Here is a 20,924-nt window from a genome sequence, read left to right as displayed (position 1 = left end):
GTTTTATTGTGTATTGTAGTAATTTTTTTGTATAAATCCAATTTATCATATTTATCATTTAGTATTGGACATCGTGTTGGTGGTCACATTGGAAAAAGCCATGGGAACATACTGGGATAGAGCTGAGGATTATGATACATAGACACAGGCTTGACATCATAACCATATGCCAATACCTTACCGCCAGTTTGAAAGATAGAGCTTTACTACGGTCACGAGTTTCTCCTTGTACGATGTACTATTCATCAGCTCAGTGCCCGACAAACCATAAAAGGACATCCACGAACCTCTGTTCCGCGCTCCTCATTCATCTCATAGGAAGACATGGCCTCACCGGAGTACCACCATTGATATGACGGTGTAAGACACACCGGAGGACACTGTTTGGAGTGTGAAGCCAAGTTAGCCTCCGATATCAGCACATTAGAATAATCAGTATGATTAAGACACAGCCAACAAAGAGCATTGAGTACAACAGCATGATGCACCAACAACGGAGTGCGTCTAATGTCATCTTGCATAGACATGCAAGCTCCGATGAACAAAATCGCGAGGCAATTGTCAGTCCTCATGAAGAGGTGGTAAAATGTTATACATCTCGGCTACCGGCTGAGGAAAAGCTACCACATTTGCGCATAGCTTCCGTTGACCCTTATCGACCTGAATGACAAAAAATTATGGGAAAATGCGCAATCAACAATTTTTCCACAAAATGAAGTCGCAGATGGAATATTCCCCAACCACAAACTGTTAGCCAATGCACGAGATGGAACCCAATTCCACCTAAACACGGTTTGCATATATCAAGGCACTGACTACCCATGAATTGCGCATGCAAAATCAGACCTTCCAGCTCCAAAACACCCTGTAAAATTGATGTCTGCTCACCAAACATAACACCCTGTCCAGCATGTACCAACACACTCAAATCAATGTCCTTACGATCAACAGAGGTCAACATGCTGCGTGTTACGCAGAACGCGCGCAAGTGGGGAACCCAAGAGTCGACCAGCCCAACGAGCATCAACCTAACCGAGTCTCCTTGCCATCTAGTCATGCCGGTCTGGCACAACACAAGCCCAGGAGAGGTCCGGCGGGACACAGGGTTTACGAGTCTATGATGGGTAGATTCTGATTAAGGAATCTGTCTACTACAGGGGGTTCTTATATACGTCTACAAGCGTCTATGCTTAAGTAATACAATGGCTGTGTTAGTCAAGGTGAAACATTGGCATTAGTACAAGGGTACAGGGTTCATACGTCTGTCCCATGGTCGTGAGAGTGCTGAGTCAGTCATGACTCTTCGTGAGAGACAATTTGTCCATATGGAGATAAGGTCGTGCTGCAAAGACAAGGCAGCAGCGAGGTCATAACATGTGTAGCGCATGTATCAGGGTCTAGGGCCATGCCCATGAGGTTCGGTATCTGTATCGCATAGGTAAGGCAAAGGTGAGGCAAACACGCCTCTGTCGTATGTATTGTAGGAAGCGGATCTAAGCCTTGCACACAAGGCACACATTGTCAGATGATCAGGTAGATCCGTGCTGGATAGATAAGGGCAATGACCATGATGACATCATGGTCATGTGGTCAGTAATGTCATTGTCACATGGTCAGTCTAGGCACTATGATGTCATTGTCACGTGATCGGTAAAGGTAGAGGCGGAAGTCGTCTGCGTGTTCCACAGAGAGGAGCTTTGTAACACTGCGAACTACGAGCTCACCACAAACAGCACAAACCCCTTCACATATGGCAGAGAATGATGGAACTCACACCAATCTGATACCATGGGGGCAAGATCCCCTAAGCTCGGTGGATGGGGTGGAAATGCATGCTTAACATCATGAAGAATGGGAGGACTACATCTGCTAGTATCAGCAAATGTCTTCAAGTTCATACTGTTAGCCTCTAAGATGGATGGTGAATCAACTGTAGCTGGCACAGAAGTGTGAACACAGAAACCACTGAATGGAATGCACCGCAAAATGGGCTGCATGAGTGCATGCGTAGAGCATTAATAACGTTATTCATCTTACGGTTGTGGTCGAGCCGAACGTGATGCATTCTGGCAACCTCCAATAGTGAACGATAGGGAAGTACATCTGCCAAAGCAGCCACAGGTGTGTCGACAAGTACATATGGATAATTTCTGTCAGAAATCACCTTAAACCGACTCAGAGCACTCAACCCGATGTAATTCACAGCAACAGCATCAGAAAAACAACGTTGAGCACCGACCACCACACAAAAAAATGACACGAAGTTAACGGGTAGACGGCAGCTCCACTGACCATCACCACGTTGAGGACGATTGTTGACGACCTATTCGATGTCCGAGTATGTACTTCGAATGCCAACATGTAGGGATGTTACTATCGCCCATGCCTTAAACACCAGTACCAACAACAGACACAACAACATATACAATCGAGACATGGAAAGCATATTTATCACAATGAGAACGGTCACGATGAATAGGAAGCAATAGGAAGCAAAAACCATTGTGAATCATGTGAGGACCACAAGAAGATACCTCCTAAGTGTACCTAAGCTCTAGCCCAACCGATTTTGACTGACAGATAGGAGGCAGACCTCCTAAGTGTACATAAACAACAGCCTCACCATGTCAAACTCTAGCCTGATTTATGGTGAAATCGGAATTTGATCTATCTACACAGTCAGAGCTCCAGGTGGACTCAGTTTCAACTAATGGTTTAGAAACACGGTTGAACCCTCGGGTGAGCCTGAGTTTAACCCACAAATACCCTGAGTATAAAATATGGCGAATGAGTTAGGGTTGCCCCGAGGGTTTACTGGGTTGAACTTGGTCAAAACTTAGCCCCGGGCTCAACTTGCCCTAATTATATGAACATGCATCCCATTGCAAGGCACGACTCGAAGACACGTCTAAGTCCACTGGCTCCTGTACGGACTCCTGGTTCACAATCCACTTATCCATCGCTTGCAACTAATGGTGGACATTCCTTACCAGGGTTGAGCCTGCCTTGAGCATAGTTGCTGGCACCATCGGTGGAGACTTGATCAACTTGAACCTCCTAAATTTCCTATTCTACTTATTCTACAGAAATATGCAATACCAAGCTCTACATAAACTTATGGTACAGTGAATAAACTGACTGCTGCATTTGTGTGCATTGACTTCAAGTGCCTCAGAGTGAGCGAGTGCCACACATGGCTAAACAAAGTACAACAATATTCCGGTCATCCTCTGACCTGTCTCTTTGTCCCGCATGTCCCTTCCCCCTCTCCCCTCTCACTCATGTTATGTCTGGACATATGTTAAGGCCTGCTAAAGGCCTGACTGCCTGTATGCCCACCTGTCAGGCTTTTCATCCTGTATTTTATCCTGCTTTCTGCTTCTTTTTCTGTGATGTAATCATCACGTGGTGGACTGTACCAGTACCTCGATCTTATGCTATTGAGAGCCTGTCACATCATGTCATTAAATGAAGCACTGTGTTCATTATTGACCATGTCTGACTTTGTAGATCTGAGATAGCCACCACGATGCTGAACATGAGCAGTGCAGCAATGGCAACACCTGCCAACTCTCATAGCATATAAATTTGGTGAGTGTGCCACAACTGCAAGTGTCTTTTCTTAATCTCGTGTTGACTGATCTCATCTGATGGCTATACTGTAGGCCTCCTACATTTTAGGGCAGCCGGTGAGCATGATAATGCTTTATCTGTGTTTACCGTCTTATCTGCATCACAGGCACTGATGTTCGACATCTCCACTGAAGGTATGGACCGTCATTTCTTGGCAAATGACTCAGGCACTTTCTTCTGACCATCTGGCAGCAGGCACACTGCAGCCCATGACAAGATATCCATGGTTGACATTATCTGCATCCACATAACTGCAGCCGAGTTCATATACTTCATGACACACAACACTTGCATGTGGTTCAGTTGTGGAGGAGCTATGAATGCCCGAGCTATTATTACATGCGCGCAATGGAAAGACTTGTAGAGAATGCTAATATATTTATTTTGTGTGTAAGCATATTTGACGAGCCAATAAGGTCAGATTGAGAAGCACAAAATATGCTACTGCTCAATCCCACAAGCATGTGATGCAGCCACCATTTGGGCCTGAGGCTCATCACAAATGAGCCTCAGGTTAACTCGAGGGCCCGATAGACTGAGGTCTGCCTCTCCCTTTTCCACCCCAGGCCTTTTTTTAATTTACCTGGGGTTCAACCATTGAGGGTCTAACCGTGTTGAATAGGGTGACCTGCCTGTGTAATCATACATCTCCTTGTCCTCTTGTGCGTCCTCTGAGATTGATGGCGCTAAAAGTGTGATTTTGTGACACTGCGCACCTGATAAGAAATGTCTCAAACAGCCTCTCAGTGCACTGAATGCACACTGTGAACATGTTCTTGAACTGATCTGTGTGGAAAATAGCTGATCATGAAGCTGAAAGGTATAATAATGTTTTCCTCAGGAGAAATATGGTGGCAGGTATTCTTGTTTATTGTAGATCTTGCTATGGAAATTCAGTTTTAGCCCAAATACCTATATTTTGTAGGATCAGAAGGTATGCACTTCACTACACCCTCTTCGCAGCTTGTGGTAGTAGTATACATAGTACTGGAATATACTGCCAAAAACTCCGGAGGAAAATTTTAAGATTTGAGTAAGAAAAAGCCGAATGTCTCAAGGACCAGTAGTGTCTCAAAGACCAGTAAATGACTGTACTATGCCCTACCATTCCATCGGCACCCCCCTCATTATGGAAGTCATCAATGAATACAGAGCCCAGTGTACCACTCGAACACAGGCTATCCGAGAGATCTCCGGGATACTCCTCGAGAGCGACCTCTTTAACCCGCAGAATGACTCCTCTCTCGATGAGAATTTCAACTCCTACCTCCAACTCCTCAATGCACAGGACCCATCCAGAGATCCCGGTGCTAAAGTGGGGAAGGAAGGAAGGCAAAAGCAGCAACAAGCCCCAGACTTGCTGGAACAAGAGGAGGAAGATGCTCACCCTCTTGGAACACCTTGGGCTGGGAGTGAGAATGATGACCGAGAGCCTGAACCCAAGTGGTGATGCCCAAATCCAGCCCAGTATGATTGGGCCATGCGAGATGTGCTTCAATCCGTCGATGTTCGACCAGAACTCCGATGAACACTTGACCTTATCCACGTCTACACCACTGACGTCAAGGCAACCAAGAATGATCTCCCCAGCTGTCTTAGAATCCCCCAATTCCCGGATGGAGAGTGGAGTAATGTCCTTCAGGGACAGGCAGTTGACCTTGACCATGTCTTCACTAGACGCTTCTCCACAAGACACGATGACAAGCACAAAGAAACCATTGGAGAATATGAGATCCTCCACCGAGCTGTTGTCCTCGCCAAGAAGGTGGGATCTGCTGGAGACTGGATCATCGCTTGGAATAGTGCCTCCGCAGCAGTCTCGTTTGCTTTCTCCCATCGACGAGAGGAACTTGCGGACTATGGATCCTACATCTTGGACTTATTTGGAGCCACAGCGCCAAGCTTTCATGACCAAGTCCCTGAGTATGATTGAGCAGTTAGACACCAAATTGGAGAGCACCGTGACCTCCTCCTTACAGAGTTTGAGCAATTCACAGACCTCCATCATCAGTTCCTTCGCCACGGCGGAGTCGGATCACTGGAGCATGAAGCCAAGAAGTCCGGAGGAAATGCGGGAACTGGAGGTGCTACGAAATGCCGTAAGATGGAGCCATGCAGACGCTGGAATGATGGCTGCTGCTGCAGTTCCGACAGCATCTGCCGATACCAGCATGTCTGTTCAAAGTGCCTCTCGGCCATTCATGTCATCAAAGACTGTGTGAGAAAGGATTGAACTGTCAGCACTGAGATACATGCAAGATATGGTGTGGACGGGAGCGGAACCACTAACACAATGTGGTGCATATGTTTCCCTCACCAGATCTCCAGTTCCAGATGTCCCTGAACTCGAGAAGTCGAACCCGGCAGTGAATGCTACCCTCACATCACATCTGCACTTGTTCAAGGTCGTATCTCCAATCAAGGTCAATCACTTCCAGAACCTGCTCAAAGATCATCCCAATCAGGCTTTCGTTGAGTCAGTCTGTTGAGGCCTGTGAGAAGGTTTTTGGCCATGGGCAGACACCTCCGCAGAGACCTACCCAGTCACATGGGATGGTAGTGTGCATGCTCACCCTCCGGACACACAGGCCACCCAGTTCCTCTGCGATCTCCGCGATGAAGAAGTAGCAGTGGGCCGGTGGTCGGAGAGTTTCGGATCACAACTGCTCCCGGGAATGTATTGCATGCCAGTTCATGCCATCCCAAAACTGAACAGTGACAAAATGCGGCTCATAACTGACCATAGCGCAGGACAGTTCTCACTCAATTCCATGATCCAGCGTGAGGACCCACACAAAGTTACAATGGATGGGGTACCAGCTTTGGGACGCATGCTATGGAACTATCGCACGCACCATGAAAATGTGCCCTTAGTGATGTGGAAATCCGATGTGTCACAGACCTACTGCCAAATCTCCATGTCGCCATATTGGCAGATCAAGCAGATCACCTCAGTTGACGGTCACCATCACGTCGATTGGTGCAACATTATCGGCATTCATGAGTCTTGTACTGTGGATCACCTGGTTCCAACGAGACAACCCACATGTCAATTTTGTCGATGACAACTCAGCATTCAATCAGGAGGGTGATGTGCTGTGGTACGAGCCATATCATGCTTTCTTCCCAGCTGGACAGACCAAGCTGCTCCTCCTGTGGGATGAAATTGGCCTACCCCACAAACAGGTGAAACAAACAAATGGTGTCCCGCACCCCTACATTGGCATCAACATTGATCTGAATGCTATAATGGCAATGCTGCCGGAATCTGCGCAGCATAAATTAATTGATGAACTGCGCCGTTTCTGTGACATCCCACCGGGACATCGTCAATGATCCCTGAAAGAATTTCAGTCCCTCGCTAGCTAACTGGGCCTTTAATGTCTACCCACTGCTGAAGCCAGCACTATCAAATGTGTATGCAAAGATAGCCGGAAAAAGGAATCCTCACTCCGGTATCTACGTGAACACCCGCATCATCGCCGATCTCCGCTGGATGATCCATCATGTTGAGCATCCCACAGGTGTCAGTTTCCTAGGTGCAACCCATTGAGAACCAAAGGACCTCTTGAATGACAATCTGCGGCATGCACTTGCCTTCGTGGATGCCTCTGGAGTTGGTCTGAGATTGTATTTCCCCTGGGAATGTGCAGGCTTTTACTTGGATTTACCACGCCAGGCGCCAAATGATGCCATCATCTTTTTCGAGGCCCTCGCTGTCTGCTCTGCAATACACGAGGCTACTGCGATGAGTGTCGAGCCCATCTCTCGCATTGCGGTGTACTCTAATAACACCAATATGGTCGCACTGTTTAATATGTTGCGAGCACTCCCAGCATACAACGATATCACGAAGAGTGCCATGGATGTCTTACTCCAAGATGATGCACAGTTATGTGTTGTGCATATCCCCGGGAAGGAGAACGTCATGGCCGATGCACTGTCTAGGAAACGATTTGAGCTGGTCATGGAGCTGATTCCCAAAATTCAACTCTCACCTTTTACACCCCCTCGAGATGCGCTGGGGGCAGCTGCGCAATGATCCAATCCTCCCACTGATCACGGCAGCCTTTACGGCAACCGTGGTCCCTGGAGTGCCTTGTGCACGAGCAGTCCATTGCCCTCAGTTATGCCCTGAACAAATCAACAAAATTAACCTATTCATCTGCACTGAATTCGTACCTCAATTTCTGCAAACTGCACCAGCTGGCAGTGGAACCCACTGAAGACACTCTCAGCTTCTACGTTGTATACATGAGCTGCCACATAAAACCGAAATCTGTCAACTCGTACCTTTCCGGGATTTGCAGTGAACTTGAGCAGTTTTTCCCCATGGTCCGTCGCATCCATGAAGCTCAGCTCCTGTCTCGCACACTGAAGGGCTGTCTACACCTCTACAATTCACCGCGAAGCATAAATGAGCACTCATGCAGGATGACCTGCAATTCGCGGCTCACACACTGACCAACTCCATTTTGCTTGATGACTGCCTATTCCTCAGCCTCCTCCTCATGGGGTTCCACGCATTAATGCATCTCGGAGAACTCATCTGGCCAGATACAATTGAACTACGTGACCTGCGGTGTCTTTCACATCATCATCTAGTCGAAATCACGGTGGACACGTACTCCTTCTGGTTGCCGACCAGTAAAACTGATAGATTTTTCGAGGGAAATCACATCCTGATCAAACGAGCTGCCTGCACAAACTCTGACCCTTGTGCTGCATTCGCGCGCTACCTCGAGTGCCGAGATTCCTGTTTCCCGTGCCACTATGAACTATGGCTACAGTCCAATGGCTCTGTTCCGACGCGCAGCTGATTCATCAAACACCTCCGTTCTTTCTTTCCTTGCGACATCTCGGGCCACTCGATGTGATCGGGCGGAGCCACCGCTCTAGCTGAAGCTGGCGTCACCCCCCAGATGATCCAGGCCATGGGCAGATGGTCATCAGATGCATGGGAGGCCTATATCTGCAAGCACCCCGTACTCCTGCAGGCGTTCATTTTCGACGGACGATCACCTTTTGATGGACCATCGCATGGGCCGTCTACCTCCTAGCTTTACCAACCCAACTCAATCATCGACCATTTTCCTCTATTCCATCTTCCGACTCATCTTTATTAGGACCTCTAGCGGACTTTAGGAAAATTGAATTTTTGTATGAGCAGCTCGGTGTGCAGCAGCCACCGAGTCGCTGCACCCGGCTAATCTTGTACGCCTCCAATTTCAGAGGATAGTGCCAGAGATTAGACCTATTAAAACTCGACTTATTCTTCCTTATTTTCCTTATAAAGAGGAAAAAGAAATAAGGAGAAATAAGAAAGAATAAGAAGGAATAAGAAGAAGGATTGTCTTATTTCTCCTTATTAAGGCAGATAAGGAGGCTAAGCAGATTTGACTTTTCCTGATGTACTACTCGCTCAATTAAGTAACAGGCTAGTCTCGTGACCAGACGTTCACGTGCGACTTACCGAAAACGGACAGAAGAGAGGGTCGCACAGCAGAACGTCTGGTGAAAGTCGTATAGAGGGGGGGGGTATGTAACGCTCTCCTGGCTGTAGCTCCCGCGCAGCGCGTGTCACGCTGGTCATCCCGCGTGTACCTGCACATCCATCCTGCCTCCTGCTGATAAATATTGTTCATGTATGCAACCATATGCACCCCGAACCCTATTCTAGGCATCGGTAACCCGTGAATGCGCCGCGTTCGAGTTCGGATGTTTCGAGTTTTGGCTGAGGTCACGCCCATGTGACATACCCTCCCCCGCCTATACGAAAGTCACCAGACGTTCTGACACGACCCTCCACACAAATCCTAAAAAGGGTCGAATCTCAGAACGGCTGGTTACGAGACTAGTAACAGGCATGACAGTGGTCGCGCAGCGTGACATATCGAGCGCGTCTGCTGTTCTACGTATCCCCCGCAGGAAATGCAATTCACCCAACGATCTTTCGGACGCGGCAACTTCCGCGATCCAATCTCATCACGTGCACACTCGAATCTCAGAACGGCTGGTTACGAGACTAGTAACAGGCATGACAGTGGTCGCGCAGCGTGACATATCGAGCGCGTCTGCTGTTCTACGTATCCCCCGCAGGAAATGCAATTCACCCAACGATCTTTCGGATGCGGCAACTTCCGCGATCCAATCTCATCACGTGCACACTTCACGTCGCGTCGCGCGTCGACTGGCATCTGTCATTCGCGCTCCATTCTTTCTAGCACTCTATTCAGTGGCTGACACTCCATCTTCTTCTATAATTTCTGGTCTTCCTCTCTGTTTATGTTATGGCTTCCCTCAGCCCCGATCTCGGTGGCTCTCACTCCAGAACTTGTGTGGCCTGCAAGCGGCTGCGGCCACTTCATGCATTTTCGCTCGCAAAGAAGGGTGTCAACAAGGGAAATTTGTCAGCAACATGCACAGAATGCTCGGAGCGAAAGTCAAGAACACAGAAGACCAAATACAAGGAACAGAATGAAGAGAAAAAGGGAAGTATGCTGAGTACTGTGGCCTTCACGGACTTTTTGGCCGTTCTAGAATCGGGAAATGGGTGCATCAATATTGAGGCCGAAGTGGACACCAGGAGCTTAGGTGAGGATGTAAAAGATGGCAAGACAATTGCCAATACAGTTGCAAAGTTGGTGTGGGAGGTGACAGGCTATCGGTGGCCGTGAGTTCCAGTGACCACCGAAATATTGCATGGCTGATCTATTCACAGGTATCACAGTAAATGGAATGTTGCAGCTGGGTGCATCAAATTCCGATACTACTGCGCACAAAGTGAAACCCGCCAGAAGCAATCGAAGAAGTCGGCACCTACGCCAGATAAACAGCGCGACAAGGAGAGCATGATGTCATTCAATTGCAGGGGCTGGCTGTCCATTACTACAACAGAAGGTTCATCTGTTGTGTCCGTACAGCTTGTGCATGATGATGATCACATACCATATTGTTCGATTGATATCCCCAATGACGTTGAGGCTTTTGTTGCCAAGAATGCCTCAATGACACCCACACAGGTATGCATTCTCCATACATTTGAATGCTATCTAATCACATTGCACCCACATAGCTATGGAAAGAAATAATCGACAAATACCCAGATGCACAGTTTACTAAGAAGGCCATCTACCAGATGTGGTCAGAAGCAGACAGCAAAAACTGGAAACGTGACGGGAATGAGCTTAAGTCAGCAAAAATCCTACTCGAAGAAGGCTGTAAAAATTCTTCGGGACTGTATACAGTTCAACCTGTTCCGATTGCATCACCGCCCGGGCTTACGACAATTGCATTCAGTCTGCCAAATATCTTGCGGCAGTGGGGTGGTCGTATCCGAGAATTGGCCATGGATTCTACATGTGAGTTTTGGGTTGTTCTGAATGAACGAGACATACTCACGCCTGGACAGGGAATACTAATGGTTCACGATTTGAATTGTTCACTATATTAGGAGAGGCCTACGGATCCGGTCTGCCACTCGGGTATCTGCTTGTACAATCTAGTGCTGACGCGGAGCAAGGAGCAAAGCAGGACGTACTGGAACAATTTCTTCATCAGCTGCGATCACAATGGAACCTCCGTATCATTATTACCCTGTCTGACAAAGACTGGAGTGAGATCAATGCCCTCCGCAGAATATTTCCAGATGCAAAGCATCAGCTTTGCTTCTGGCATGCACTGCGGGCCATCAAGACACGGCTCTCAATCCTCCGACGGATGCCGGCACACTACGACATTGAAGAGGCTCACCGGGAATTCACTTTCATTGATGTGGACTTTCTTCCTGTGTCCCAACGCCAACCGTCGAGCACCCAATACCAGCCAAGGAAGACCGCACTCCCCCAGCTCCAGTTCCGCATCAACGGTGTACTTCAGCCACTGGTTCCTCAGGAGCATCGGTTGATGTTACGATTACCAAGACGACCAACCATCAGGAGCAAAGATGTAGTGCACGTAGAGATTGCATCTGGATCAGGCACGAGTTCTGAAGAAGAAGACAATTCGGGAAGTGACGCTGCTGCAGAACAGAGTCTGCAGCAGCATCACCACTCGAATGTGATGGAAGACATTGGTGAAGATATTGGTGATGGTGCAGACAGTGGGGATATAAGAGACGATGTCAATGGTAAGTCTGATGAAGATGAGACTGACGCAGAGGATGCACCAGATTGGGTCTTCGACATGGGTGAGAAAAAATCTGCCGACCCGACGTACGTGTTTTGTCCTGCGCCACACCGCAAGGCTCTCCTGCATCTATTCACCAAACACTTCTGTCAGCACCCCTTGTTCATCGAACGTGATGGCAAATCACACACCTCTGAACAAATTCGCCGTGATGCTGTCTACGAGATGTATCTCTTCTGTCAGATTCGTGGTCTCACTGAGGTCTGGGCGTACATGTGGACTTCCTGGTATTCTCACCGGCGGTGGCATCTGTGGGCCCGATCGACGACGCCATGGATTTCTCGGGCTCGCACGACCATGAACACCGAAAACCACTTCAAGCAAGTCAAGCATGACTTTCTTCCACACCTACTTAGACCTCGACTGGATCAGCTAATCTGGATCTTGAGCACAAAGGTTGTCCCTGCATACATGAAGCGAGCTCAAGAACTCGAGGACACTTACCGCATCGGTCGCTCGAAAAAACTCACCTCCTATCAGATCAGATTCAAAAAAGCATGGCGGACTCTCGAAAAGAAACCTATCAGCAACTCAGGCATTGATTACCATGTGAACGTGGCAACATGGACATGTGGTTGTGGGAATCAAAAATACAATGCATACCACCTGTGCAAGCACCTGGTACAAGCCGTCGTGAAACCACCCCCTCGCTTCTTTCGTCAAGTGGTCCGTCGCAGGACCATCCCTATCTACTGTCATCCTGACCTGCGCCCGAAGATGCTTGAGGGACAAGACGTCACCCCAGAACCTGCGGAGGCCAGCGACGGCTCGATCACTGATGGCGATGATCACCTTTGGCTGGGCAACAAGGAGAAGCTGAAAGGAGGTAGCTGGCGCGAGATGACTCAGAGAAGCGTCGCCGAAAGCATCTTGGGCAAATGCTCACGAGAAGAAGCCATGTCCGAAGGGGATGCCAGGGATGCCGCAGAACAAAAACATGAGTCAATCGAGACTTCTGATCTTCAAAGTGGCGCGGAGGATGCGGAAGACGAGCACAGTGAGATTGACAGTGATGAGGTGCGTGCTAAGACAGAAGTAGAACTGATATCATAGTTGCCGGTATTGATGCTTGCGCAGGTACAGGGCATCTTGGAGCGGGGACACCATACCCAGGAAGTACTCGCCGAATTAAGCAAGATTGTTGCGTCGCAGGTCGACTACAAGAATATCTTCTGGCTGCGACGCTTTGTCGGCGACAATTTTGCGCAGCATGCGGAGAGGTTGCTTGGCGACATTCGCCATGTCGAGAGTACCGGCAGACGACGAGACGTGACATGGCCGCGCAATCGAAGTGAAGCAAGGCGCTCCCGGAATACCATGGGGTACCAATCTCGCTGCGCGAGTTCTGATGCAGCGCCTTCGGAAGGCTGATCTGTATGGTTTTTTCTCTCTGAGATACTTGGTTTTGGTTACTTATTTCTCGTCTTATTTCTTTCTTATCAGAGACAACTTCTCTGTGTACATTCTGTATTCTAACCCAATGTACTACTACCATACATTAATATTCACGTACTTTGCGCTGTGAGCCTTATGTTCGACGTTTACGTGAAGTGTGCACGTGATGAGATTGGATCGCGGAAGTTGCCGCGTCCGAAAGATCGTTGGGTGAATTGCATTTCCTATCCCCCGCGCGCGCGTGCCACATCCTTTCGTTGCTTTTTCTCAAAGACCATGAGCAAGGAAGACTGGTATTCTTCTCATGGAGGCAGATACCACCAGAATTGTAATTCTCCAGAAGCATCTGTAGGGAGAGTTGCCGCCGACTCCGTCCAGCAGGCTCACAGACTGCTCGCCGTGTATCCCTTCGCATCCGCAACTCCTTCAGTTCATGGTTAGTGTCACCTCTTGAGCAAGATTTTGTGCTCATATGTGTCCAGTTGCACGACATTTGAGCAACTTGACGATCTCTGCTGCGCCTCCATCCTACATGCAGACGCATGCACATGCCTACAACACTCAGGCATCGCAATACGCCCAAGCGCCGTTCTCATCCTTGACCGAATACACAAACGAGTTGCGGCATATCTCTGGTCCATACATTCCTGTCAATGACGGAGGATATTGGGAGAACACACATAATGAAGCGATTAGGTACATGGGAGAACAGGGCTCGTAAGTGAAATTGATTGTTCACCACCATCCACACGTCTGATTCTTTGAATAGCGAATACTTCCACTATCAATTACCACCAGCACAGCAGTATCCATATTCGTCCACCTATCAGAGCACCCCATTCGCTCAATCCATCTTCCAGCACTCGGCTCCGTCTGCTGCCTATCCAACGCCGCCGCCGCCAAGCATAAGCACGTCTTCTTCCTCGCTAGCGTATGCTCTTGTAGAGCCTCCTCGTAAGCCTCCCAAGCCCGTGCATCGCGCAGAGGAATCTGGACGGTTCTTCAACAACTTCCTTGCTCAGACAACCGCCGAACTAGAAGGGCCAACTCTTGTCCAAAGGGATGGAAAGTCTACGCCCTATCGTTCTAGAGAACCTCCAAGAGAAGGAGAGTCTCCTGATCCCCTAGCTATAGGTAGCTCTAGTCCTCAAGTCTCGATCCCCTTTCAAACGCCGAGAAAGCGGAAAGATGTGACCTTCATGGAGTCGCCTACGGTGAAGCGAATACATCGAGTCGAAGTTCTTGTGCCGAGTCCATCGACGTTACGAAAATCGTCGACACCCAGTGCTACGACTACGCCCACTTCAAAGCGGAAGCTACAAGCCTACGTGGATGTACCCCCACTTTCCAAGGTCTACTTTACACCTACGTCAGGGAGACGTGAACGTCAAGATTCTCAGTCGAAAGGCAAAGGTAAGGCGATGATTGATGATGATCTCGGTGGATTCGGTTCAGACGAAGAGTATCCTCCGACGAGTCAGAGCTCTGTAAGACGGAGCGATTCTGTGAAGCAATCAGGTAGACGTACTACGGGCGAGAGGGATGACAGAGGTACGCTCTATTTTACGTATAACGATCCATCTTGTTCACTCAACGTCAATAGCCCCTCTGGAGAAACTTACCACCTTGTTGGAGGACATCTTTGAAGCCGAGGACGCCTTACCACCTGACGCCAGCCCTCACGATCTCCCATCTGACTTCTTCTCACCTCATACAGTTGATGGCGCTCATTCTCTTCTCCACCCGGTAATCATCCGCAAACTTACCAGTCATATAGCTAAGGTTGCGCGGCCGAGCAAGCGTCTTCGGTTATCTTCTCGAGACGGTAGTGCTATCGGAGGCACTCCGAGGGCCAAAGGCAGGATGACCGATGTCGACACGAATGCTTTGTCGCGAATACTCAAGATTCTAGATCGAACCGTCAAAAGTGGTGAGGACGTTGAACCATTTGGTAGCGCTGGCGAGCCCACCGCGAAGACTTCTAGTCAGGCTTCGGCGAAGAAGTCAAGCAAATCGTCGAAAAAGCACGCCGAAGACAATGCCAGACGATCCAAGTCGAAGACACCTAAAATTTCAAGTGACGAGCAAGTGTCTGATGACGAGAATGCAAGCATGAGCGCCGATGAACGGCCAGTCTCACAAGATGTGACAGAGGTAGACTTGGATAAACTGACCAAAGTACTGGACACTGCCAGAGACAGCGTCCTGGCTGCAGACTGCTGTATCGCTTTGCTCGCAAGCGATAGACTTACAAAACAGGTATTGTTATTTACTGACGCATATGTTTGTGTTACTGACGTCGAGAGTTGTAGCTATACTCGGAAGAACTCATCACTACATGTCTTAGTTCCGTCAAGAACCAGCTTAACAAGGTGGTGTATGCTTTTGTCGAAGCATCTGCGGAAGTTCATGGGCGGACACCTCTTCTACGCTACGTCCTTCGGTCACCACGCGAGAGTGTTCATAGGCGCCAACTTGCCGAAATCTTCCAGGCTATTTCGTCTGTCATTCCCCGTATCAACAACCTCATCACCGCAGACTCCATGGCGATGTCTGAGAGTATCATCATTCAGGCGGTATATATTGCCATTGGCCCCTTCTTCGTATTAGACGAGAATGACGGCAGGGGGAAGAAAGAGAATGTAGTTCTCAACACTCTGGGATCCAGTGCTATGAGAGGCCTGAGGCTGGATGCGCTGTCGTTAATTCGCAGCGTAAGCCTCACTTTCAACTTCTGAATCGAGGAGCTGACCCGCACCCAGGTATTTGCAAATCATGAAGACCAACGAGCTTGGATCATAGAAGAAATACTATCGTCTCTTATCAAACTCTCAGACACCAAGCAAAAGGCAGGGCAATTTCGGTATGTCTGTTTATTCAATAGTGCACGTTCCTGCATTGAATAGTACTTTCAGCCTGCGAGACGGGCGTTCCATTCGCACTGTGTCTGCGCTTCTGCTGCAGCTGGTTCAAACGTCGGCGCACGATGTGCGAACGGAAGCTCGCAGACTAAACAGACTCCGTGAAGAGGTACTTGCAGTGCGCCACCAAGATCTGAGCCAGAACAAGCACATTGATGCATTGCTCGACGAGAGAGACATGGAGGTGTGTCTTCAACGTTCTTCGTCCGTGATTTGGACGTGACTCCTCCGCAGGAAATCCGAATGTACGTGTCTGGATTGGATTCCGCGATGAAGGCTGCCAAGACTATCATTTTATTTTTGACGCAACGGTCAGTTCGTCTCTACAAACGTGTGACATCCGACGTCTTACTTCTCTACAAGCTCGGGTAAGAGCAAGGTTACGAAGAATTCTAACGAGGCTGAATACCGAGTCATATTCGACAATCTTATTTCTGACTTGCTCTCCGTACTCTTTTGGCCGGAATGGCCAGCTGCAAGCTTGATACTGAGCATCATATGCAAGTTCATGGTCTGTGAATCCGCGTTGCTGTTAGTGTATGTACCTCACTTACCCGCTGCAGGTATCATCACTGGATGACGTGAAGACGAGCCAGACCGACAATAATGCCATGAAACAGATGGCTCTGGACCATCTAGGTGTGATTGCTGCTCGCCTGAGGTCAAGTATGCTCAAGTTCAAACAACATGTCGGTGCCTCTTCGCATGGAAGTTTGCCATCGTTGGACGAAGTACTGCCACTGCTTAATCTCCAGCACATATGCTTACTCAGGAATAACAGCTCCTGTCGACAACCGACATGGAACAGCTGCAGAAGTTGATGTCAGCTCACCAGGAGCTCTCATCTAACCTCTGCAAGCGATCATCAGAGGACCAAGCATTTGACGTCAGTCGTCACTATGGATTCTTTGAGATAGTTTTAATGAGATTATGCAGAGTGCGCGTGAGCTCACGGCTGTCATCTGGGGACAAGAATTGGCCCTTGCACTGCAACAATGTGGCTCGATGCTGGGTGACTCCGGAGAAGATGAAATTGACCCCAAAGCTGATCGCAGCAAGTTACTGCCATTTGCGTTGAAAGTGAAAAATGCTTTGCGCGATGTTTGGGAAGGATCCGTCTCTGATGTATTTGATTCTGGGTATGTCTTGACTCTTTCCGTGGCACCGAATATGTAGTAATGTCAGTACAGGAGTTCACACGAGGAAGTGGCACGCATTGACTGCCTTTCTGAAGAGATTGGTACAAATCAAAGCCTGAGGAACTCGTTTCATCCGATCCTGAATGTGGTACTGCAGGCCCTGGACGCGCCTCCAGTCTTCATGCGCACTAAGGCTCTGAAGGCATTGGGTCAGATTGTCACTAGCGACCCGAGTATTCTGTCTGCAGTACGTAGCTATGAGACGTTCCAGCTGTAGAATCTGACGAGATACTTCTACACAGCCAAACGTCAGAAGAGCTATTGAAGGACATTTGCTTGACAGCTCACCGGCTGTCCGCGACGCCGCTGTGGAGCTCATTGGCAAGTACATGATAGACTCCCCCAAATTTGCTGCAGATTATTACCAGAAGATCGCAGACCGAATGGCTGTGAGCTTCGTCAATGCACAGATTACAAACGATTGGCTTACAATCATTCTCAGGACACGGGCCTGGGAGTCCGAAAGAGAGTCATCAAGCTTCTGAAGTCTTTCTATAGTGTTACAGATGATAGATCACGTTGCATTGATATTTGCACTCGCCTCGTTCTACGAATGCTAGATGAAGACGATACCGTCAAGGACTTAGCCATCAAGACCGTTGAAGAGCTCTGGTTCCAGGTACCTGCCTCCATCCCAACTACGCAGAGAGCAAGGATAGGCCTGCCCTCCGTTCCTGCTGCTCTTGACAGGTCGCAACTGTTATGCAAAGTCGCCGTGATTATGGGTGTAGCTGGCCATTTCAAAGACCGCCAATCTCCCTTGGAGGACATGCTGCACCAGATCATCACCGACAAGGAAGGCCAGGAGGCGTCTGCTTTGCACGGGAAGTATGCGGAGATCTGCGAAGCCTTGATCGACGGGTTGGTTGACGCTTCGGACCTCCCTGACTTCGTGTGTTGTTCTCTGCTAGCACCGTTTTCTGATGTGCCTAAATTTCCACGTTGCAGACTGTAGTCAATTGCATTCGGACCATTCATCTTTTCACATCAGCATATCCGGCCGTTCTATCCGGGTCCAATGCGTCAACGTTGCTACCGTACTTGAAGAATTCTGCCACGGCAAGTGCTCGTCGTTGTATTGCACGCAGTGTTGCTGACAGAAAATGTCCTGATAGCCGGAGGAACAAGTTACTTCGGACTACTTGCTACGGATATTCAGAGCGTCCATCCCGCATATGCCCAAGACTATGGCCAAGTTTGGTCAAGAACTCCAGCTAGCACTTCAACCGATGATTCTCAAGCCCTCCACGGCTGCGGGATTACAGGTACGTAGAATGCCCACCGTCCATCGTTTTCTTGAATCTTGAACGCTTGAATTGCAGGGCCTGCAGGAGACGGTGGCATGCATGTGTGCGACTGTTCAGAACATTACGCATGACTTTGGACGGCTGGTGGCGCTCCTGAGGTCCTGTAATGGTGAGAGTCATCCTCCGGTCAAAGGATAATTTGGTTCTTATTGCGTCGGATAGCCCGTCTCCAACAGGCTATTGCTAAACCTGCTTCTCAATCTATGACGGCTGTTGAACAGCGCTCACTTTCCATCCTTCTCTTCATTGCCTCGTTGCTGTGCGAGCATTGCGATTTCGACAGGCTGAGGGTTGAACGCGATAGTAAGACAGTGTGACATTTATCGTCTCAACGCTGCTGACGGGTTCTAGATCTGGGCCCCGAAATCGATAGTATCACGAAGGTAATGTATATATATCGACAGAAGATTGCCTCACGTATTGAGGTTTTTTGCCAAGGGTTCGATTATAGAATATGTGTACGGCAGCCTTCTGAAGCTGTATGACAAGTATGGTGACGCTGGTTTGAGGGGCCGTATCTTGCAATGTCTCGGTGTGTCCTCGCAGCTATTTTCTTCGTTGTATCACGTTACAATTGCTCCTCTCAAGGGTTCTTGTTCCGGGCCCAGCCTGCCTTGATGACGTCAGATGGTTCAGCTTCCATCATGGATGCAATATTCGCATCACCTACAGAGGAAGCGCGCGGTCGTCTTCTCAAAATTCTGCAAGAGTTCCTCGTGTCGGAGGCGGCGAAGCACGCGGCCAAAGAGAAGAGTGAGCTCCCGTGCTCGTGATCCATTTATTGCTCACCCTCTCGATCCGTACGCAGCAAACACCAAGGGTAAGACCGTTCCGGGAAAGGTCAACATGGAGGAGCTTGTCGGGAACACCGATGGTTTTGCCGATTCGGGGTAGGCGTCGTTCGCATCCTCGTCACAGGACATCGCGCTCATCGTATTTTCTCAGCGTGAGCTCGGCCGTCGTGCAGCGATACCTGGATCCTATTCTACAGGCGGCGCTATCGCCAAACGCGCAGATCCAAGCAGCGGCGGTGGACATTCTCAGTTTCACAATCAAGCAGGGGCTTGCACATCCGCTGCAGGTATGTCGGGCCGTAATGACTGGAACCGCGTTGTCGCTGAGCTATCGGCGCTTAGTCGTTCCCTGTGATTGTGGCGTTGGAGACCAGTCCGAATCACGCGTTGAGTACGCGCGCGAATGCGTTGCATGCTATATTGCACAGCAAGCACACGTCGCTTTTGAACGCGCGGTTCGTCGTGAGCGCAAGAGCGTCGTTCGATTACCGGAAAAAGCTCTGTGGAGGCCAAGTGCAGGGTACGTCGTCTGTCGCGGGGCGGAATGACATCGGATGACCATCGATGTGCTGCAGGGTATCGCATGCTGCCGTCGCCGACGGCGTTGCTGCAACGGTGGTACGGGCTTGTGCGTGAGAAGCGGACGATGCGGCAGGACTTTTTGAAGGCTCTGGTGAAGGTGTTTGACGTGGAGATGAGCAAGTCGACGCAGGTGCGTGAAGCGGTGTGTGCGCGTGCGAAACGTTTACAGAGTTTTTGACGATAGGACGACGTGGAGTTTGTGCGATACATGGCGGAGAATTTTGGGACGTTCGAGTACAAGACGCAGGAGGAGGTGCTGACGGTGATGAAGTACTTGACGGCGGTGCTGTCGACGACGGGGATGCAGCTGGTGGAGACGCTTTCGCCGTCGGATCTGCTGGCGCAGCTGCATGGGCCGGCGCAGGACGGCACGGAGGTGCAGCCGGCAGGCGGACGAGGTGAGTGCGATGGTGGGCTCGGCGTTCTGCGTCTGACGGCGATAATACCAGCAGCGCCGGCGGCGGTGGCGAACCTGGCTCTGATGCGGAGCTCGGTGATCGTGGCGATGATCATGCTGCTGAAGGCGCACCTGAAGGGGCTGTATGGGATCTCTGAAGAGTATGTCGTGCTCGCAGTGGATGCACCCGACGGATATTGACATGCGGGAACAGGAAATGCAGCAAGTGGGTCGTGGGGAAGAAGAGCGCGGTGGGGGACCGGCCGGCGACGCGGAAGCACGAGCGGGGGGTGTCGTGGGAGCGGCTGCCGTTTGCGTGCGCGCCGCTGCTGACGGGGGAGGACGGGGCGACGCAGCGGAGGAGGGTGAGTCGCGATTTGTGTGGTTGCGCGCCGGATTACTGACTTGCCCGTGCGCAGTTCCTGGAGATTTGGAACGAGGACGGGCTGACGGCGGAGCCCGAGGACGACGTTGCGTGAACGTGCGGGGCTGGTCGAACTTTTTCGTAT

At 49.7% G+C, this 20,924-nt stretch overlaps 4 protein-coding genes across 4 annotated transcripts; 3 read left to right on the top strand and 1 right to left on the bottom strand.

Annotated features, from left to right (window-relative positions):
* Positions 1-177: 177 nt before the first annotated feature.
* Positions 178-2,503, bottom strand: SCP_0704640 (hypothetical protein; the record flags this gene model as incomplete). Its single annotated transcript, XM_027760389.1, has 3 exons — positions 178-225; positions 288-380; positions 2,456-2,503. The coding sequence occupies 3 exons, from the start codon at positions 2,501-2,503 to the stop codon at positions 178-180; spliced, it is 189 nt and encodes a 62-aa protein (XP_027616190.1).
* Positions 2,504-4,762: 2,259 nt separating this feature from the next.
* Positions 4,763-5,083, top strand: SCP_0704630 (hypothetical protein; the record flags this gene model as incomplete). The annotated part of the gene is made up of 1 exon (XM_027760388.1): positions 4,763-5,083. The coding sequence occupies one exon, from the start codon at positions 4,763-4,765 to the stop codon at positions 5,081-5,083; it is 321 nt and encodes a 106-aa protein (XP_027616189.1).
* A 2,298-nt stretch (positions 5,084-7,381) lies between these two features.
* SCP_0704620 (hypothetical protein) lies at positions 7,382-7,675 on the top strand (the record flags this gene model as incomplete). Its single annotated transcript, XM_027760387.1, has 1 exon — positions 7,382-7,675. The coding sequence occupies one exon, from the start codon at positions 7,382-7,384 to the stop codon at positions 7,673-7,675; it is 294 nt and encodes a 97-aa protein (XP_027616188.1).
* A 2,248-nt stretch (positions 7,676-9,923) lies between these two features.
* SCP_0704610 (Protein rad9) lies at positions 9,924-20,894 on the top strand (the record flags this gene model as incomplete). The annotated part of the gene is made up of 35 exons (XM_027760386.1): positions 9,924-10,306; positions 10,355-10,655; positions 10,709-10,994; positions 11,045-12,837; positions 12,898-13,111; positions 13,418-13,651; positions 13,698-13,932; positions 13,985-14,766; positions 14,819-15,474; positions 15,528-15,929; positions 15,978-16,078; positions 16,131-16,320; positions 16,371-16,447; positions 16,500-16,647; positions 16,700-16,867; positions 16,918-17,022; positions 17,073-17,275; positions 17,327-17,522; positions 17,578-17,724; positions 17,778-18,227; positions 18,284-18,394; positions 18,451-18,600; positions 18,658-18,751; positions 18,805-18,945; positions 18,994-19,025; positions 19,081-19,174; positions 19,231-19,395; positions 19,451-19,532; positions 19,588-19,723; positions 19,779-19,956; positions 20,012-20,148; positions 20,203-20,416; positions 20,471-20,576; positions 20,630-20,780; positions 20,835-20,894. 35 exons carry the CDS (start codon positions 9,924-9,926, stop codon positions 20,892-20,894), a joined length of 8,922 nt encoding a protein of 2,973 aa, XP_027616187.1.
* Between the last annotated feature and the right edge of the window lie 30 nt (positions 20,895-20,924).

Source organism: Sparassis crispa, assembly GCF_003851025.1.
Source record: "Sparassis crispa DNA, contig_000006F, whole genome shotgun sequence".
Lineage (NCBI taxonomy): Eukaryota > Fungi > Basidiomycota > Agaricomycetes > Polyporales > Sparassidaceae > Sparassis > Sparassis crispa.
The sequence above is the reverse complement of the archived record's forward strand: the minus strand, read 5'-3'. Positions and strand labels throughout refer to the sequence as shown.